Raw genomic sequence first — 19,200 nt, 5'->3', positions numbered from 1 at the left:
CACAGCCTCCACCCAGCCCATGCCAGCGAGCACACCACTATGCACCACACATCAAACAAGACAAAGGGTTTGCTCACAACCCATCTCATTCCCCCCCATCATGCACTTCACAAGTTTTTAAGTATAAAGCTAAAGCCTTCTCCACCTGGTTTTACAGCCCCCCTGCCGAATGTGAAACTACACAATTGTAATGTTAGGAGAGAACCAGCAGGCTTTATGATAATAAAAATAAGTAAAGCAAGAGATCTAACTTGCTTTACTACATACTCTGGGGGAAGGAGGGGGGTGGAAGGACAAAAACTGTTTGAAAAAAGCCTTAGAAACTGAAATTAACCACTACACAATCTTACTACAACTTGACAGTAAGAGCACTAAAATTTAACTAGGAGGCTTTATGCATATCAGTCTTTACCTTTGCCAATCATCACTGAACTTAAAATGCAGTCCCTGCAGTGACACACTTCCTACAGTTTTTCCTTTTGAAAGTTGGCTAATACAGTTCAAGAAAATTTTTAAATTTTCTGGAAGAAGTGGAAGAAAAGTAATGGAGGGATGACACTTGGCAAGGATATCTTTATCTCCATCTAAAATGCCAATACTTAAGAGATCTGAGATTTTACAAAGGCTTCTCCTTCTTCAATCTCACAGTCCTAAATTTCAGATGAGGGTTGAACGTACTATTTCCTTGGTATTGGTTCCCACCTACAGCACCCTCTGTATTAGCCAATTATACAGGTTTATAAAATTACTTCCACTCAATCTACTGCAGTTCAACTTTGAGGAACGTGGGGCTGGGGGAAGAACAAGCTATCAGAGGCAAAGGACCAACTTTTAATGCAGTCCAGAGAGCTGAAAAAAACCCCCAACAAACTACACTACAAAAAACCCCTAAGATTGCCATTATTTCATTTATACAGTGAGAAAATCAAAAGTGAAAGGGAGAATGGGGGAAAGGAAGGAGACCTCACTGGAAACACAACTGGAAATCCCTGTGCCCAGTCCTGCAGGGCACTACAAAAACTTCTCCAGTAAGAAACTGCGCATCAGAAGAAACATAAAGGTGTAGGAATCACTGAGATCACTATGAGCATCCTAGATTCACTTCATGTTAAGAGCCCCTTGCTCTGGCAAGGACTGTTGGAAAAAATAACACAAATAAGATTAAATCAGCACATCACAGAATTCATAAGTTTCGGTATACTCTTGCAAGTTTCCCTTTAAAAACATGAAAGCTGGACACAATTCCTTGAGAAGAAAGATGATTACTATGGCACCCAGAATCTGGCTACAAGTTATGTGTCAACCATAGTCCCAGCCAGACTTACTCACTCCATTACAAAGCACCTGAGAAATGATGTCTATTTTAATAATTAGTCTTAGAAACATCATATGTGTGCCACAGTTAAGACAGTTACCATTTTACTATGGACTGAAAAAAAAAACCCAAACAACACAAACAAGAATTAAGTGCATGAATAGAAAAACTAAGTAGTTTTACTTTTAAAATACATACAATTAAGTCCATGCAGAACAGTTATTCATGTATTTTCTTTCCACGGTGCTGTGCAGTACTTTTACACAATATTTAAATTTTTTGTGGCATTTTCTTGAAGAAAAAAAAGGTGTTTACAAGAGGACAAACACATATGGAGAACTAAACAACAAGCCTTGCATATGAAGAAGACATTCCCTTTCACTGTATGTAACAGAAACAAAGGGCCAGGAAAACAAGATGTATCTTTGTATCCCTGTTTCCAAGAGCAGTGTCCAATTTTTGTGAACAGACATAGCGTATTTAGAATTTGAAATCCCCAAGTTACCATGGCAATGCAGCTACCTATGTGTGAGAAAATGCACGTTTCACTTCTGGTTTTTTCCAATCTCCATTTAAGACTACAAGGAGGAACACAGGTTTCAGTACTTAACCACCTTGCAAATGTAAAAAGGAAATGAATAGCTTTCAAAACATAAGTAATGTATACAAGTTCTACAAGAAAGCCATATTGACAAGACTTGTGCCTTGTTGTGACAACTAGTGCCTTATGAACTTCCAAATCCTGCAACACTGCCCATAAAAGGATCAGAGTTATTTTAAGTTTTGTTACTTCAGAACTGATCTTGTAGTCTCCCAAGGCAACAGCAAAACCCCACAGCCTGCTTACAGAAACAACATGCCCTTTCCTTCCATTTGGTAAATATAAATACCAGAGCTTGCCAAAGGCAACAACAACAGAGAGAAAGACACAGAAAGGACAAAAATATGGATAAACAGTAAAACAGTACCTCTATAAAGCCAAGAACTCAAAGAGTTTACTTTCATCATGTTAATTAAAAAAAAAAAAGGAAGGAAGATGCCATTAACAAGGGCTTTATTGAGGTAGCTATGCCACTGTTTATCCACAATTTCATGGCATAAATCTTCTCTCAGTTCAGCTAAGCACAGCTCCATGTCAAATTAGCTTCCTCTGGCACTTACAGATATTATGCACAGCACATCAGGTGTTCCACACAGACCCCTTGGCAATGTGTATTTGTGTAGCTGGGTATCAAATAAAAGACACCCTTCCTTTATGAAAACTGACTCCAGGAACTGCTAGAGCTAGGACATGTCAAACTAACTGTACTTCATAATTTGACTGTTAACCACTAAAGCATTCGAGGAACTAAAAAGAGAGAGCCCAAGACCTCTGCCAAACAGAGCAGAGACCGGGATAGCAAAAAACTGTGTATGCTGTCAGAATTTGTCTTCACTTTCCTGAAAAGCATCTTTTTGACAGATTGGTGTGACTGCTACAAAATAAGTAATTTCTAGAATTGTCTCAGTAAATCAAAAAAAAAACCCCTGAAACCCTCCTCTATTACTTGAACTCTGTAGAACCATTACATCTCACTAGCATTCCCCCACACTTCTCCAGAAGGCCCTACATCAAATAGAGTCCTGGGCACAAAAGCATTTCAACTTCACCTCCTGGATGGCAGGGGTAGATTTAGGGGCAGGGCCCTGCTAAAGCAAAAGCTCAAACACACCCTTTGATCTCTCCAGAGCCAGGCAATTGTCTCAGGCACTATTCCACATGCAGAGAAAGAATAAAGCTCTCGTCTGCTGTGCAACTACTAAAATAGGAGTCAAATTCTTGTTCAAATGGTATTAGACTCTGGGAGAAACTACATTTAGTATGATTACAGCAGCAAACAGTGAGTCAGGAGTTGCTAGTGCTATTCCTGGCTCTACCAGTAACCCATTGTGTGCCTACTGCCAAAAAATATACAGGAGCACTTAGACAAGTAGGCCACTCACCAGGTTGTTTTACAAGATCTGACCAGAAAAGACCAGGAAGGCCTGTTGCAGGGAGGAATATATTATCTTTTTTTTCCATCCCATTCTTCCATTTTATAGGAAAGCTTATGTAAAAGCTTGAATAGCACACTACAATCCCAATATGTGCAATATGCCAGGCATAGGTTCTCCATTTGAGTGGCCGACTGTTGTCACTCAAGATTAACTTGCCTCTCTGCCATCTGAACTCTTATGGCTTCAGGGCAAATGCACTGATTTTGCATTACTTTTTAAACTGCCATATCCTATTCTGCATTCAAATAATTTGTCCTCTAAAACAGTAAGCACCCTTACACAGTGTTTACACAAACAGTAGAGTTTATGTGTTTGACTGGGGCTACAAAACAAAGCTTCCTATAGCCATGTGAATATAAAGCAAGGAAAACTGGTTTACCAATCTAAAACTCATAGTAATTACTCTTGTTATTTTGGGACTACTATCATCCTAAAAAGGAAAGGATTTCTTTCCAAATATCCTGAAATTTAACTATTCAAACATATCAAAAGACAGCAAGCCCATAGAGAACCTTAGTTTCCCCCTCTTTCTCTACATAAAGTTACTCTTTTTTTCATTAGCTTTAATTATTTTTTAAGACTATGGTACTTTCTATTCAGTGACAGATGAGGCACCAGGAAAAAAAAAAACAAAACAAACCAACCAACTAACCAAAGAAAAAATCCCAAAAGATATTCCTCCCCCCAAACAAATTAAAAAGATTACTAACCAAACCAATAAAACCCTCTCAATTTTGAAGGATGCAGTGGTCAAGTAACCTGAATGACAACATGTAATTATTAATGTGAATCTCAATTTAGGGACATTTGTCCTTTTAGCACAGTTTAACGGAAAGGGCTGTGTAGCAACAGGCACGTGGCTGAAGACTAATTTTTTGCAAGATCATATTTGGAGGCTGGGAAGCTAGATTACACACAGATAAATGCCAAGGAGTTACAAGCAAGAGATCTCAGGCTAAATGGTTTCACCAAAGGGAATCGCTTTAGTATTGTAAAGCTGACAATAGAATCTCCTGGATGACAGCAGCAGTGAAAGCTTTCACTGCCATTATTACAATTTGCCCCAGTTGTCAGTGGAATAAATAGCATGGCATCTGGGTCCTCCAGTTCAAGGATCAGTGCAGGATCAAGATCCTTCTTACTTCACCATGGGATCCGGCTACATAAAGGACGTCCATTATCATATGCCTGTTCCACTTAGCCTAATTCCAGTAACATCTAACAAAGAGCAGAACTAAAAGCTTGTCTACACAGCAGCTCACAACAAAAAAAAAACCCTGAAGACACATCACACAGAAATGCCTTAGTACTGAAAGCCAATAGTACAAATATGCTCGAAGTATTTCTTCTGCCCTTCCTCCCTGGTGACTGCCAAGTACTATTTCAGGGCAACCAAAGGCCCTCTCATTTGGCTGAGTCATACGTTATCTTGCTATTAATTCTTCACGGCTAAGAATCAGCTCTATGCCATGACAGGAAAGGCAAGGAAAGAAAAACCGCTTTTTAAAAAGTTGCATAGGCTTCTCCAAAGAGCAGCTGACCGTGTGCTGCCCCGGAGTCTCTGAGAGAGGGGCTTAGAGGTGACAAGAACACAGGGCCGAGCTCCCCCCGCCCCGAACGCCGGCGGCTGCGGCACCTCAGGTCATGTGGCGAGAGCCGCACGGAGGCGATGCGCTCCCGCATCCCCCGCCCGGCACCGCACCTCGGGCTGGGGCCCGCCCCTGGATGTGCCTGCCCGCGGTGTCTTCGCGCCGGTTCTGTGTTTCAAACACGGCGGTCCAACAACACGGGGCGAGAGCTCTGGCGGGCAGAGGCGCTGCCACTTATGCCCGCTCAGGGGCGGCGGGCTGAGGCAGCTCCCCGTGACCGCGGGTCCCGCCGCCCCTGGGCTCCCTCCCCGCAAGGTCACGCAGCCGCCGGCGGAGGGTACAGCCGCGCCGCCCGCCGAGGGGCCAGGATGCGGGAAGCGCGGCTGCTCTCGGTTTCCGCTTCCCGAGATGGCCGCCCAAGGCCGGCCCGGCCCCGCTGCCGTCACCGCCCGGGCGGGTAGCGGGTCGGGCCCCGCCGCAGAGCGGATCCGCTGCGGGGAGACCCCGGCCCGCCCGCCCGCCTCCTCTGCCAGTCCCGGCGCTCGGCCACTTACTGAGCTCGTCCTGGGCGGCCGCGGCCATGTTGCCGGCTGGGGAGGGAGGGGAGGCGGCGAGAGACGCTCCGCACCTCCCACCTCGCTCCGGCACCGGCACCGGGCCGGCGGCCGCCTCCCTCCTCCTCCTCCTCCTCCTCCTCCTCCCACTCCTCCTCCTCCCCCTCCTCCTCCCTGCGGCTGCCCTCGACAGCGGCAAAGCCCGCCCTTCAGTCACCGCCGGTTTATATTTAGAGAGAGACCTGCCGTTCCCGCCGCCCGCCCCCGCCGCGCACACGCCCTGGCCCCGCCGCCGCCGCCCCGCCCGGCGGGCCCCGAGGAGGAGGTTTGCGGGGGCAGCACTGACCGGAGTCCGCGCTGACCTCCATGGCGGCTCCGGCGGGGCCCGGCGGCGCTCGGACGGCACCGGGAGCGGCGCGGGGCGCCCCCGCGCGGCCGTGAGTGCGGCGGCAGGCGGCGAGCCCCGCCCACTGTCCGACATGGCCCCGCCCACAGCCGGGCACAGACCCACCGAGGGACTGGCACGGCCCCGCCCAGTGCCCGCCCGGCCCCGCCCACGGCCGGGCACGGACCCACCGAGGGACTGGCACGGCCCCGCCCAGCACCGACTCCAGCGTCGCTGCCAAGCCGCTGTATTCCAAAGCCTGGAATACTGGAGAGATAAAGCTGCTCCGAAAAATTCCTCGCTTGCCGTTCTCGGCTTGCTCAGACCACAAGAGAGGTGCGACCACCATACAGCGTCTTTCTCTCAAGCGTTGCGATGCCACGTGTGGTCTCCGTAAGAATCATCTTGGCAACCAAGAGGCGCCCCTGCAGCACAGCAGACAAGGTGTCCCCAGCCTCCTTACTGCTGCGACTGAGCAGCTGATGACCTCTCCCTACAGCTCCAGGGCCAGTCCCAGGGCAGAAGTGAGTCTAAGTGACAGTGTCAGAGCTTCATTAGTGTACTGGGTCTGACTGAGATGGAGTTCGTTTCCCCACACCAGCCCTCACAGTTCTGTGCTTTCCACTGGTAGCTAGAAAGATGTTGACAACACACCAGTGTTTTGGCTACAGCTGAGCAGCACTGGCACAGCATCAGCACTGCTTTCTCCAATGTTCCACCCTCCATCAGTAGGCTGGGGGTGGGCAAGATTCTGGGAGTGGACACAACTAGGCCAGCAAACCCAAACGAACTAGTGATATTCCAGACCCTATGCTGTCAGCTCAGATACAAAAGCTAAGAAAAGGAGGAGGAAGGAAGAGCATTCATTATTTATGTTTGCCTTCCAGAGCAACATCTACACTGAAGCCCCACTTCCCAGGAAGTGGCCAGACATCACTTGCTGATGGGAAGTAGAGAATAATTTATAATTTTTTTTTTCTCTTTGCTAGTGCGTGCACAAACTTTTGCTTTAGTAAACTGCCTTTTCTCAGCCACTTAGTTGTTTTCCATCTTATTTTTTCTCCCCTGTCCAGCTGAGAAGGGGGAGTGATAGAACAGTTTGGTGGGCACCTGGTGTGCAGTCCAGGTCAACCTACGATAATTTGCCTGAGGAGTTGACTGCCAACCCAGAGCACTGAGAGGCTGGGCTCTAGTGAGCTGCAAAGAGGTAGCTTTTTTTTTTTTTTTTTTTGAGGAAACAGATATGTGACCCATCCATCTCTCAGTGAAATAATAAGCATTTATTAATGCAGAAAGGAGACAGGCAGAGAATGCCAGGCACATGGGACGCACACTCATTTCTAGTGTAAGAACAGCACATGCTCTCTGATGAGCTGAGCATTTTTGTGGTGGATATTTACAGTGTCAGGCATATTTCTGGCTTTCCTGGGAAAGGTCTAACACTGAGGTAATGTTCCTGCTGGTTACACTGGAGCAGACATGTAGTCCTCCTTTCCAGGAGAAGTCTTCAGGTAGAGGAAATCACAGGCCTGCTGTTGCAGCCACCATCCCGGGGAGCTGTGCATGCAGAATCACACAGAATCACAGGGTCAGGTTGGAGGGGACCATTGAAGGACATCTGGTCCAACCTCCCTGCTCAAGCAAGATTATCCTAGAGCACATCGCACAGGATTGCATCCAGACGGTTCTTGAATGTCCTCCATGAGGGAGACTCCACAATCTCTCTGGGCAATCTGTTCCAGTGCATGGTCACTTGCACAGTAAGGAAGTTCTTCCTCATGTTCAGGTGGAACTCTACTGTGCATCGCTTTCTGCCCATTGTCCTATTGCTTGGCACCACCAAGAAGAGCCTGGCTCCACCCTCCTGACACTCTCCCTTCAGATACTTAGAGGCATTAGTGAGGTCTCTCAGCTGTGTCTTCAGGTAGCAGCAGCAGGAGTGCTCCCTGTGGGTCTGTGTAGTGAGGGGGGTTGGGAGCGCACACGGCAGTTCCCACTTTGGGGCCGGATCCCACATGACAGGCAGCCAAACTCTGAGCTCTGCCAGAAGCAAGCCCAAACCAGGCATGGGCTCAGGCATTATTTTAAAAGGTTTTTCCCTGGAAGAATCACAGAATCATTAGGGTTGGAAGGGACTTCTGGAGAACAACTAGTCCAACGCCCCTGCCAAGGCAGGGACACCTAACAGCAGGAACATGTCCAGGTGGGTTTCCAGTATCTCCAGAAAGGGAGACTCCAGGACCTCCATGGGCAGCCTATTCCTGTGCTCTGCCACCCTCATTGTAAAGTTCTTCCTCATGCTGAGGTGGAACTTCTTGTGTTTTAGTTTACGGCCACTACTCCTTGTCTTGTCACTGAGCACCACTGAAAAAGATTCTGACACCTTCCTCTAGGCACCCACCTTTGAGATATTATATGCATTAAGGTCCCCTTTCAGGCTTCTCTAGACTAAATACGTCCAGCTCCCACAGTCTCCCCTCATGAGGGAGATTCTCCAGACCCCTCATCATCTTTGTGGCCTCTGCTGGACCCTCTGCAGTAGTTCCATGTCCTTTTTGAGCTGTGGAGACCAGAAGTGAACACAGCAGTCCAGATGCGGCCTCAGTGGGCCTGAGGTGCAGGATCACGTCCCTCGACCTGCTGGCAGCGCTCTTCCTAGTGCATCCCAGGCTTCCGCGGGCGCTCCCGGCCGCAAGGGCACACCGCCGGCTGAAAGAACGAGAAGGCGCAGCCTGTGAGAAACCAGGGGAAAAGGACTCGTCCTATTGCTCGGCACCGCCGAGAAGAGCGCAACTCCCTCCTACCGACCCCTTAAAGCGCGGGCTCTGTCGCGACCCGCCTCTTGTCGCGACCCCGCCTGGCCCCGGGCTGGCCCCGCCCCCGGCCGCGCGCACGGCGCGGAGCGCGGCCCGGGCCCGGCGGCGGCGAAATGGCGGCGTTGCGGGGCCCGGGCGGGCCGTGGGTGCTGTGCCTGTGCCTGTGCGCGGCGCTGCTGCCGCGGCCGGCGCGGGGCCTCACCGACGGGCTCTACTGCGGCCGCCGCGTCTGCTACGAGGTGCTGGGCGTCAGCCGGCAGGCCAGCAAGGCGGAGATCGCCCGCGCCTACCGGCAGCTGGCCCGGCAGTACCACCCCGACCGGTACCGCGGGGAGCCCGCGGGCGGCGGGGCCGGCGGCGCGCAGGAGGCACACGAGAAGTTCCTGCTCATCGCCACCGCCTACGAGACCCTCAAGGTGAGAGAGCGGGACCGCCGCCGCGGCCGGAGCCGCTCCGGTAAGCAGTCAGGGAGGGGAGGAAAAACACCACGAAAAACCTCCTTCGGTAGCCAGCCCGGGAGTGCGGGGAGGAGGATGGAGTTCTCTTGGAAATCCCTTTGTGTTTAGGATTCGTTCTTTCGAAAATATTTTATTTATTTTTAACGAGCCGGCTGGTTTTTATCTTAGAGGCATACCTTTAAAAGTAGCAGTGACCCGGGTAGCATGTGGGATCTGTAAGGGAAGGCTTATCAGGGCAAAACATGTGTGATTCGGCAAAGATGGAGCCCCGGAATAGAAGAAAGAGACCTGTAAGTGTTTTAAGACCACAAGGAATTAAAAAAGGGAAGTCGTTTGGTGTTTTTTTTTTTTCTTTTGGAAGAGGAGTGTTGAATGGAATGCAGTTGAGTCTGTTAAAATTAAATTTCCTATCCCAAAATTATATGAGGGAGAATGAAGAAAAACACAGAGAAAATGAGAACAATGAGGTTTTGAAATGGCCTTCCATTGGACAGATTCCACAGCCCTGTAAACTAATTCTTAAAAGTTTTGTAAAACAATCTTGTAATAGGTTCTTCATCTGAAAATCTTTTCCAGAGCAATATTTATTAACTCTAGTCCATCTGGACTTCTCTTTCTGAAGTTAAAAATACTTATTGTGTGGATTTCAACTGCTTGTCTATTTTCCAGTTTTAAATGTCTTTCACACAGTGCCTGCTTGTTCATTTTAAGACTACATATGTCCTACTTAAATGGTCAGATAAGTCTGAGAACAAAATAATTGAGAATATGAGAAAAAGACCAAAGATCTTCCTCTGTGCTTCATACTCACTTGATCTATTGCCAGTTTTACAGCAGCATGGTCATTAATGTGATGTAAAACAAAGCTATAACAGAGTAAGTGAAAACAGGAATCTGAACCTGGATGTGTTTTTCATCTCATCCTGCAGGATGAAGAAACACGTAAAGATTATGACTACATGCTGGATCATCCTGAAGAGTATTACAGGCATTATTACCACTACTACAGCAGGAGATTGGCACCTAAAGTGGATGTCAGAATAGTGATCCTAGTTACCGTGTGTGCCATCTCTGTGTTTCAGGTAAAATTTCACGTTTACATCATTCTCTGAGTTTCTGAAGAGAGAGGCGTAGTGACAGTTGTCATAATGTGCCATTTAATAAAAAGTGAGGGTCTGTTCCTCTCTGCTGTGGTGAAGTTCTGCATGGTGTCCGTAACAATCCTGAAGTCAGAATGTACTGAGCGGATTTTTAACTGCCTTTGGTACCTTGAACAAAAGTAGAGATTATTTTCTTTTAATTTCATTGAGTCAAGCGTAGCTTTTCTGAAGAAGTTACGTAGTTCTTCCTGACAGGCTCAGAATAGCCTGTTCTTGAGCACAGGCAGGACTAGTGCTCCAAATAATGGGTGTCGGTTTGTCAAGGTGCATAAGTCATTTTTTTAAAAACAGACTAATTGCAAATTAAATTCAAGACTCAATTCACATAGATGATCAGGAGTTTACTAAGATTTGAATCTTACACCTTTAAATCTTGAAACACCACAAGGATGAAGTGAGGAGAGAAGCAAATTCTCTTCAGCAGAGTTTACTCTGAAGGTGGTAGATCCAAGGTCAAGAAAGCAGCCTGTGTCTTAGATGAGAAAATTTGTGCTGTTGCTGACACATATTTAAGAATAGGAAGATGCATGACTTTTCTTTGGGATCTGTTAGATTACTGGATCAAACATCATTAATAATAGCCAAGACGTTTGAGGTATAAAGATACAGCTTAGTCCATGGTGTAGGTATCTCACGGTTAGTGAGATATTGGAAGCTGAAATAACAAAACACATTGATCAGAATTTGAGAGCTTGGAATAATAAGTTCTAATGCGACATGCAACCAAATACCTAATTTCTCTGATTTTGTTCCAATGGCAAAAGTTTCATTTCATATCTTATTTCTTCATTTGGCTGTAAGTGGAGACACCTTCCTGCAGTTCACCTGCCAGATGATTGCAAATTCACTGTAAGCATCTCTGTAAACTGGTTTGCCTGTCTCGCTTTTTGTTGTTTCTGCTTCTTGGCCTTTGCTAAGGTGCCTGTCTGGTTTCTTCCATGATTTCCATGCCTCATCTCATGTAATTTACAAGGCACTAGATGGGAACAACATCAGTTCTGAGCTGACCATGACAGTCATTGTGCTCCTCCTGTCTTCAGAAGGAATCATTCTTGGGGTTGTGCTGTGCAGGGCCAGGAGTTGGACTTGACGATCCTTGTGGGTCCTTTCCACCTCAGGATATTCTCAGGATATTCTATGATTCTGTGTTCACCCAGGCATGGGTTTCTTGGTTTCTTGTTTGGGTTCTTTTTCACCCCCATTGAAATTCAGAGGGCAGTTGGAGATCAGAGGGGGGTGTTGAATCTTGCAAAGTGAATCCTGTCAGGGAAATGAGATCATCACATACTTAATCCGTGTTTAATAAACAGTGGGTAACAATTGCATAATTAGATGTTCATATATTGGCTACTTTATTTATAACTCCAAGGAGTGGGGCTTCTGAGAATGGCTGGCACAGCCTGGCATTAACCTTCAGAAGTTGACGATCTTCTCATAAACAGAACCATTCAGAATAGTGCCTGCTTGTCCTCGCTTGTCACTGTAAATTGCTGTGAGATACAGTTCTGTACATCTATTTTCCAGGTGCTTTACTAAGTTCAGAGGAATGATTACAGCTTCTGTAATACCACAGTAGAACTGTTACCCTCAGTTTTTACCCTTATTGTGATGTAACTGTGGTTAAAGGTGTGCAACAGCATTATGTCTTTTTTTTTTTCCTGGCAAACCCCTAGATAGGAATGTGTCTGTATAAAAATAAGTTTTTTACTTTTACTGTTCTTAAATTACAGTTCTTCAGCTGGTGGAGTAGTTACAATGAAGCTATCAACTACTTAGCTACTGTACCAAAATACCGTATACAAGCCACTGAGATTGCTAGACAACAAGGTTTACTCAACAAGACTAAAGAAAAAGGAAAGAACAGGCGATCTAAAGAAGAAATTCGTGAAGAAGAGGAAGAAATTATCAAAGACATTATTAAAAATAAAATAGATATAAAGGGTGGTTATCAGAAGCCCAAGATATATGATATCCTTCTATTTCAGATCCTTCTTGCTCCTTTTTATTTGTGCAAATATGTGGTTTGGTACTGTTGGTGGATTTATTGTTTCACTATTAAAGGGCAAGAGTATGGTGTGGAAGAGAAGCTGTATATCATACGAAGGTACATGAAAATGTCTCAGTCTCAGTTTGACAGCTTAGAAGATCATCAAAAGGAGACCTTTCTTGAACGGCAGCTGTGGATACGAGAAAACTACGAGGTGGGTAGCCCTGGTGAAAAACTAATGTTAGTTACCCATTGCTCCCACAGTAAGAACAACCATCTTGTGAAGGTGCTTGGGATGGGTCTGTGCGAAGCATTGCTTCAATTTCAGCTATTCCTTTCCAAATTGAAAATTGTGAGACAATCACTTGGTGTGTTTCCTTTGACTTCTTATGCACATGGCCTGGTAGACAACAGCTCCTGACTATGCCCATGGGTGTAGGAAAGGATTTGCTCAGTCAGAGGACATCTGTGTATGCGTACAAGATTCTGTTTAATCTGATGAAAGGCTTTCTTAAAACAATGTGTTATCATAAGGTTATTACAGGAGGTTGAAGACTATATTCTCCAAAAAGCAATAATTTGTAATAAGGATTACCCTGATTGTCTGAAACTCCTATGTCGTCAGTCTTCTAAGCTTAATTCTTAGCTCAGGGCTTTTTTTTTATTGTGGTTGTTGCTGTTGTTGTTATTGTTTTGGGTTTTTCCCTAACTGTTTCTTGATAGTTCTTTGGCCGTCAGTGAATCAGGGACTGTTCCGGCAGTGCTGAATACCTGTTCAAGTGAGGATGGTAAAAAAGGCCACAACTGCTATTCTTGCCATGGAAAGCCAGTTACTAAATAGTCAATATATAATTGTTAAGGTGTCTGTGAGAGCATTAAAAGAACATTAACCACAGCATGGAATTTGCAGTCCAGAATGATTTGGGATGCTGGGGCATGGCAGATTGAAAAAATACTCCCGATTGTTCTGCAGAGGTGCATCTGTGGGGCATCTGGGTGGGAGGTTTCTAAAGAAAAAATACAGACTTGGCCTGCTTAAGGGGAAGAGGAAATGCTGCTGCCCTGCATCTGCTGGGAAAAGAAATGGGATGGTGGCAGGACACCAAAGATAGGAGAATGCTTCTTCAAAAGAAGACCGGGGTTTATTACTCTACAAACCTGAAGAGGAAAATAGTAAAATAGATGCTAATATAAGGAAAGGACTAGCTGGCAGGTGCATATGAGTGTTCAGTTAGTAGGGGTTTGCTAGAAAACAATCTGGAAGTGCAAAAATTGAGCAATGCTACTAGTCAAAGCAGGTGTTACATGGAAAAGGTAAGATAGGATGGAGAAAAAATGTTGTGGTTTCTGATCCATGATGTTTTAACTAGTCATGTTTGGGTCACTGAATATAAAAGAGCTGTATTTGCCACAAGTGAAGTCTGTTTAGCCCACACTCATTTCCTGTTGTGGCCAGCTGCTGATTTTCAGTAAAGACTACGTGAAAGTTGCACCTGTATAGTAATATTTATTTGGGACTTCCTGGAGAGAAAATAATGTCTTTGTAGGTAGTTGCTTTAATAAGTTTTTCTTTAATAAACTTACCTAGTCACTGGAATGCATTAAAGCTTTCAGTGTCTGCTGTGCCATCTGGTCAGCAGTTCACCAACACTTGCAGAAGATGGGGTTTTTTTGAAGCCACACGGACTCCTTCTCATTCCAGTATTACTGAAAATGGAGAATAATCATGCTTTATTCTCTTCTTGGGCTACTGGTGCTTTTGTGTGCCACTACCATATCCTTATTTGAAATGTAGTCATGTATTTTCTAAGCTGAAAAACATGCTCTGTTTCTCCCCAAAAGCTTCTCTGTTCTTTCATCGTTGGAGATGTCTATTTGCATATTGTTCAGTTTTCTAGTGTCCCTTTCAGGATGGGAAAGATCAAGAATTCAATACATGGTTGCATCATGGAGCTACACAATATTTTTTTTTCTGTTTTCTAATGATTCTTCACTGAATATTGCGGTGGTGTATTTATGTAGCTATCTATAATATTTTTAAATCTTGTTCATGCATAGGAGAACTTTAAATTAAATTGCCTTCTGAGTCAGGAGAAGTCAGATGACACTGAGATGACATAAACATGTATGGTATTGAGATTGATGCTGGCTGTACCTACATAAACTGCCTTCCAGAATAAAAATGTAGGTGCTGTTGCTTTTTTTTTTTTTTAAGGACAATTGGCTTTGCTAGTAATTGTAGATTTCATTACAACGACACTGTTTCTTGTCAGAAATGTAATTATTTGTCAGTTGGTATTGCAAATACTTGACACAGAGATGTTAACTTTGCTGAGAACCTTAATTAGGAATAAAAAGTTCCATAGCAGTATTCTGTTAGATAATGACTTTGAAATGGGAGAACTACAGTGAGGAACTGAACAGCTGCATTGAACAGCATGTGTGCTTAGGAGGGACTCCAAGTTTAGCTTTTGGAGCATTAGCCATTGCTTACTGTGTATTTGGTTTTGTTGAATGCATAAGCATCTAGTTCTTTGGAATAAAAGTTCTGGAGCTTGCAGTACCATCTTAAAGAGAGTAGTTCTGCTCTCAGCAAAAAAGGGAAATATCTGGACTAGGACTCTTGGGCTGCAGGTGCTCTGACACTTTGTGTCAGCCAAGGTCTGCTTCCATGTTGCAATTCAGTCTTCTGTAAGAAAAATAAACTGGCAAATGGTTGAAGTATAAACACATCCCACTTCAGGCTGACTTAAGCTGTTTCTTCAGCCTTACTAAAATCTTCTCTCTGTCTATCAGGTCTATAAACGAGAACAAGAGGAGGAGTTAAAGAAGAAGATGGCCATGGATCCCCGATGGAAGCGATATCGGCGGTGGATGAAAAATGAAGGACCTGGAAGGCTGACTTTTATTGATGATTAAAAGTTGACAAACAAAATGTGTGCTAATGTTGAAAGTGATTTGCAAAACTTTTCATTACGTTGTTCAGAGTTTTGTCTGCTGTGACTTAGCAGTGATCTAAAACTCAGGAATTTTAAATCAGGCTGAAGCATAATACAGGTTTACCATTTTTATAAATCAGACCTATTAAACAGGCTCAGCTCAATGTATATATGCCATTTACTTGGGGATCTCAGTATGGAATTCATTATTCCAAACAATGTATTTTTGCTAGATATTTCACATTCATCATCAGTGGAACCATAACTCTAGTTTTTCTGAAAATGTTCCTAGTTCAAACTTTGAAAGTCCTGTTTTTCCTCTTTAAATTGAAGGGTTCCTGCAAATGGACTCTGGAAATTCATAAAAAGGATTTCAAAGCAAGAACCACTTTCTGTTTTCCTCTCTTTTCTCCTACTTTTCAATCTAATTTCTAAGATGCCAAATTGTTGGTTTTTTTGATGTAAACAATATGGGGATTATACCAGACTACTGCTATTCCTGGTCCAGTTGGAAATGGATTTTATTTTTTGTGGGAATAAATGATGCATGATTGATCATCATTGTGATGCAAACAAGCCTTAAGTCTTTGTTCTACAGAGTAATTCATGAAATAGTATGTTTAGATATTTTGTGTTCGTTTTTTCATCTTGTACATTGAATTATACCTGCTTGTTCAGAACAAGTATACCAGTGAATATTAGTCTACTAAATGTGACATTTCTTTCACCAAAGTATTGGTTAAAGGGAAAAATGAGCCTTTTATTAAAAAGGGCAATTTTGATGCCTTAAGTAAATAAAAATTTATATATACACACTGAATTTGTTTTAAATTCTAAATCTAAAGTATTCAATGTGTTTATCTCTTCTGATCAGACCTCGGAGTACTTAGAATAAATGATGCATAACAGCAGACTGGTTTCCTCTGTAACTCAGCCCAGGTCAGAGAGTTTCCATGATTTGCTGGTAAAAGGGATTCTGTTACCTTATTTCTCCTCACTAATTTTACTGGGGAAGGGCAGATGGGAGCATAGTCTTTCGCTTGTCATTTATGACACCTGTAAAAGCAAGTTCCTCTGAAGGGAACTGCTGAAGATGGTGTGTGATTAGCTGCCTTCTGTGCAGATTGGTTCTGGGAGCACAGCTTTTGAACGTGCTGCTCCTGACAAAGCCCATAGTAGCTAAACATTTTAAAATGCAGATTAATTTTTGAAGCAAGAAGTTTCTGATTCTGCAAATGGGACCTGTCCTCATTCTTTGCAGAAGAGTCTTCTTTATGCTTCTTTTGCTAGTTTACCTTTCACACACTTCTGGAATGTTTGTCTCAGTTTTCTGTTTAAAATAACACATGTTCAAAAGCATGATAGAAGCATTATGCTAAGTCTCTGTATGCAGTAGTAAAACTGAAGAGGAATTGCTAGATTTTCCCTTCTCTGTGGACTGTGTAGCAATAAACTTAATTCACTTTGTATTCAATTGTCAATTTAAATCTAAAAGTTGTAAAAGAAACTATATAGAATAAGCTGTGCTTGCTTTCATGGAATAATCTTGGGGGCACTGCAAAGATGCTTATGAAGTGAGAGACTGCAGCTTGGGTTTATTGCTGCTTCATCCCCCCAAAACACAGTCTCCTGTAAGAGTGGAAGGGGGAAGATTAGGTTGCTGTGGTAGAAGCAAAGAATGAAGCACAAATAAAATGGTAAAAGAATGAGGCAGGTGTATGCAAGAGGATCTAATCCTGTGGCCTCAGTTTCACAGGGTAACAGCTCTGCAGCTGCTCCTGACCTTGTGCCTCATTTTGCTCTGCCCTTTCCCAAGTATCTGGGTTTTGCAAATATGCAGTAAAAACACAGATCTATTTTCCCTTTTTGCCTTCCTTGTAACCATGATTAATTTCTTGACCTGCCACTACAGTGGGAAATCAGTGCAGTGGAGGTACAGTCTTTTCAGAGGACAGACTGTATCTTTTGGCAGCAATGGTGTTTCATCTCTGTAACACTGTGGCCTGACACCAAGTGAGTGAAGAAGTCATCCGGTATCCTACAACCTTCTAGAAAGGAGCTAGCTAAGCTGGGAGTTCCCTCTTTGCTCAACATATGAGCCCTTTAAAAATAACCAGATGCAGACATCAATTAATGGAATGCACAAAAATTTGCTGGGCAGCAACACTGCAGTCACAACTTTGTGATGAAGGGTAGAAAAAACTCATGTGTCTTTAGAAAGCTGTCAGCACTGCAGCGACACCTCGTTAGCTGAGGCTACTGAGCATTTCTAGCCTAACATGTCATTGGAGTTCTAAATGGTGTCTTTTTTCGGGGCATAAATTTTCAGAGAGTGATGAGAGTTACAATACTATGCCCAGTATAGCCAGTGTAGATTCAACTGACTTTAGAGAGAGGCATGTGCATGAATAAGTATTGCTGGTACAAGGTAATGGTAAGATTATAATGGGGAAAAGTGTGACAAGATAATAGGACCTTGGAGAAGATTCAGCATGAGTCCTTTCCATGACCATACTGAGGCTTTGAGGCACAAGAATGTGTGTGGCTGGTTGTCCCTATGGAATCAGAATCATTAAGATTGGAAAAGCCTGATAGGATCATCAGGTCCAACCATCAAAGCAGCACCAGCACCATGTTCAGCACTAAACCATGTCGTCAAGTGCCGTATTCACAGGTTTTTTGGATGCTCCCAGGGATGGTGCCTCCACCACTTCCCTGGGCAGACTATTCCAATGCTTTACAACCCTTTTCATGAAGAAATTTTTCCTAATATCTAAACTATACCTCCCCTGGTACAGCCTGAGATAATTTCTTCTTTTGTTACATGGGAAAAGAGACCAATTCCCCACCTCAATACCTTCCAGGCAGTTGTAGAGAGGGATAAGATCTCCACTGAGCCCCTTTTCTCCAAGGTAAACAACTCCAGCTGCCTCAGCCACTCCTCACAGGACTTGTGCTCCGGACCCTTCACCAGATTTGTTGCCCTTCTCTGGACACGCTCCAGTGATATGTTCAAACAGACTTCTTTGAATCTTTAAGCAGAATTCTCCGTTCCTTCCTTTGATCTCTGTTGCAGATGGAAGCTGATGGTATCTTTCTCACCTTTAACCCTTCTTTTGAATACAAATAGATGTTATCAGGTGTGTTTAACAGGTGTTGCTTAATGCTTATGGAAAGCTTTTGTGTTTTATGTCCTGCTTGGCAATTGTTTAAGCCGGAGCTGCAGATCACATCCTAATTGGCACTCAACATAGGGCTCTGCCTGTCCTGATCTGAACTTCACTGGAAACTGAGTAGGGGGCACCTCCCCAAAAGACCATCAGAGATCACGAGAGACAGGCCCATACAGGCTGTAACAAGTATTGCATAAGATTGCCAGGCTCAAAGACTATGCATTAGGCAGATGTTTACTATGTATTAGATAGGTCGGTTTTTGTAAACTTTAGTGTGTACATTTCCTTGCTTTTTACCCTTTTGTGTGCTTGATTTGTGGAAAAACTTCCACTTTGCACCCCGTGCAAAATAAACAATGTCTCCTTTCTAATCTTGACTCTTTGTCCATGTTTAGAGAGTTCCTAAAGTTCAGCAACACCAGCACCTTGATGTCTATCTTGAAGTAGGGGGCCCAGAACTGGGCACAGGACTCGAGGCATAGCCTCATCAGTGCCAAGTACAGGGAGATAATCTCTTCCTTGGTCCTGCTGGTCACTTTGTTTCTGATCCATGCCAGGATGCCACTGGCCTTCTTGGCCACATGGAAACACTGCTGGCTCATGTTCTGCCACTGTCAACTTGCACTGCCAGATCCTTTTCTGCTGAGCAGCTTTCCAGCCATTCTTCTCCCAGCCTGTAGCGCTGCCTGGGGTTGTTGTGACCCAAGGGCAGCAGCACCCAGCACTTGGTCTTGTTGAATCTCATACCATTGGCCTCAGCCCATTGATCCAGCCTGTCCAGACCCCT

At 44.5% G+C, this 19,200-nt stretch overlaps 2 protein-coding genes across 3 annotated transcripts in view; one reads left to right on the top strand and one right to left on the bottom strand.

Annotated features, from left to right (window-relative positions):
• Nucleotides 1–5,962, bottom strand: part of ECPAS (Ecm29 proteasome adaptor and scaffold) — a 61,158-nt gene extending 55,196 nt beyond the window's left edge. The window contains exon 1 of one of the 2 annotated variants that reach the window (XM_064641198.1): nucleotides 5,842–5,962. In XM_064641198.1, the coding sequence (XP_064497268.1) occupies nucleotides 5,842–5,863 (22 nt within the window). In that variant the 5' untranslated portion in view covers nucleotides 5,864–5,962. Of the gene's footprint in view, nucleotides 1–5,495; nucleotides 5,634–5,841 lie in introns of those variants that run through there. The other variant, XM_064641197.1, reaches the window with a different exon arrangement.
• Nucleotides 5,963–8,782: 2,820 nt separating this feature from the next.
• Nucleotides 8,783–18,784, top strand: DNAJC25 (DnaJ heat shock protein family (Hsp40) member C25). Its single transcript, XM_064641201.1, has 4 exons — nucleotides 8,783–9,112; nucleotides 10,084–10,236; nucleotides 12,045–12,515; nucleotides 15,098–18,784. The coding sequence occupies exons 1-4, from the start codon at nucleotides 8,810–8,812 to the stop codon at nucleotides 15,218–15,220; spliced, it is 1,050 nt and encodes a 349-aa protein (XP_064497271.1). The 5' UTR covers nucleotides 8,783–8,809; the 3' UTR covers nucleotides 15,221–18,784.
• The last annotated feature ends 416 nt before the right edge of the window (nucleotides 18,785–19,200 follow it).

The sequence above is a fragment of the Pseudopipra pipra genome, chromosome Z (assembly GCF_036250125.1).
Source record: "Pseudopipra pipra isolate bDixPip1 chromosome Z, bDixPip1.hap1, whole genome shotgun sequence".
Classification (NCBI taxonomy): Eukaryota; Metazoa; Chordata; class Aves; order Passeriformes; family Pipridae; genus Pseudopipra; species Pseudopipra pipra.
The sequence above is the reverse complement of the archived record's forward strand: the minus strand, read 5'-3'. Positions and strand labels throughout refer to the sequence as shown.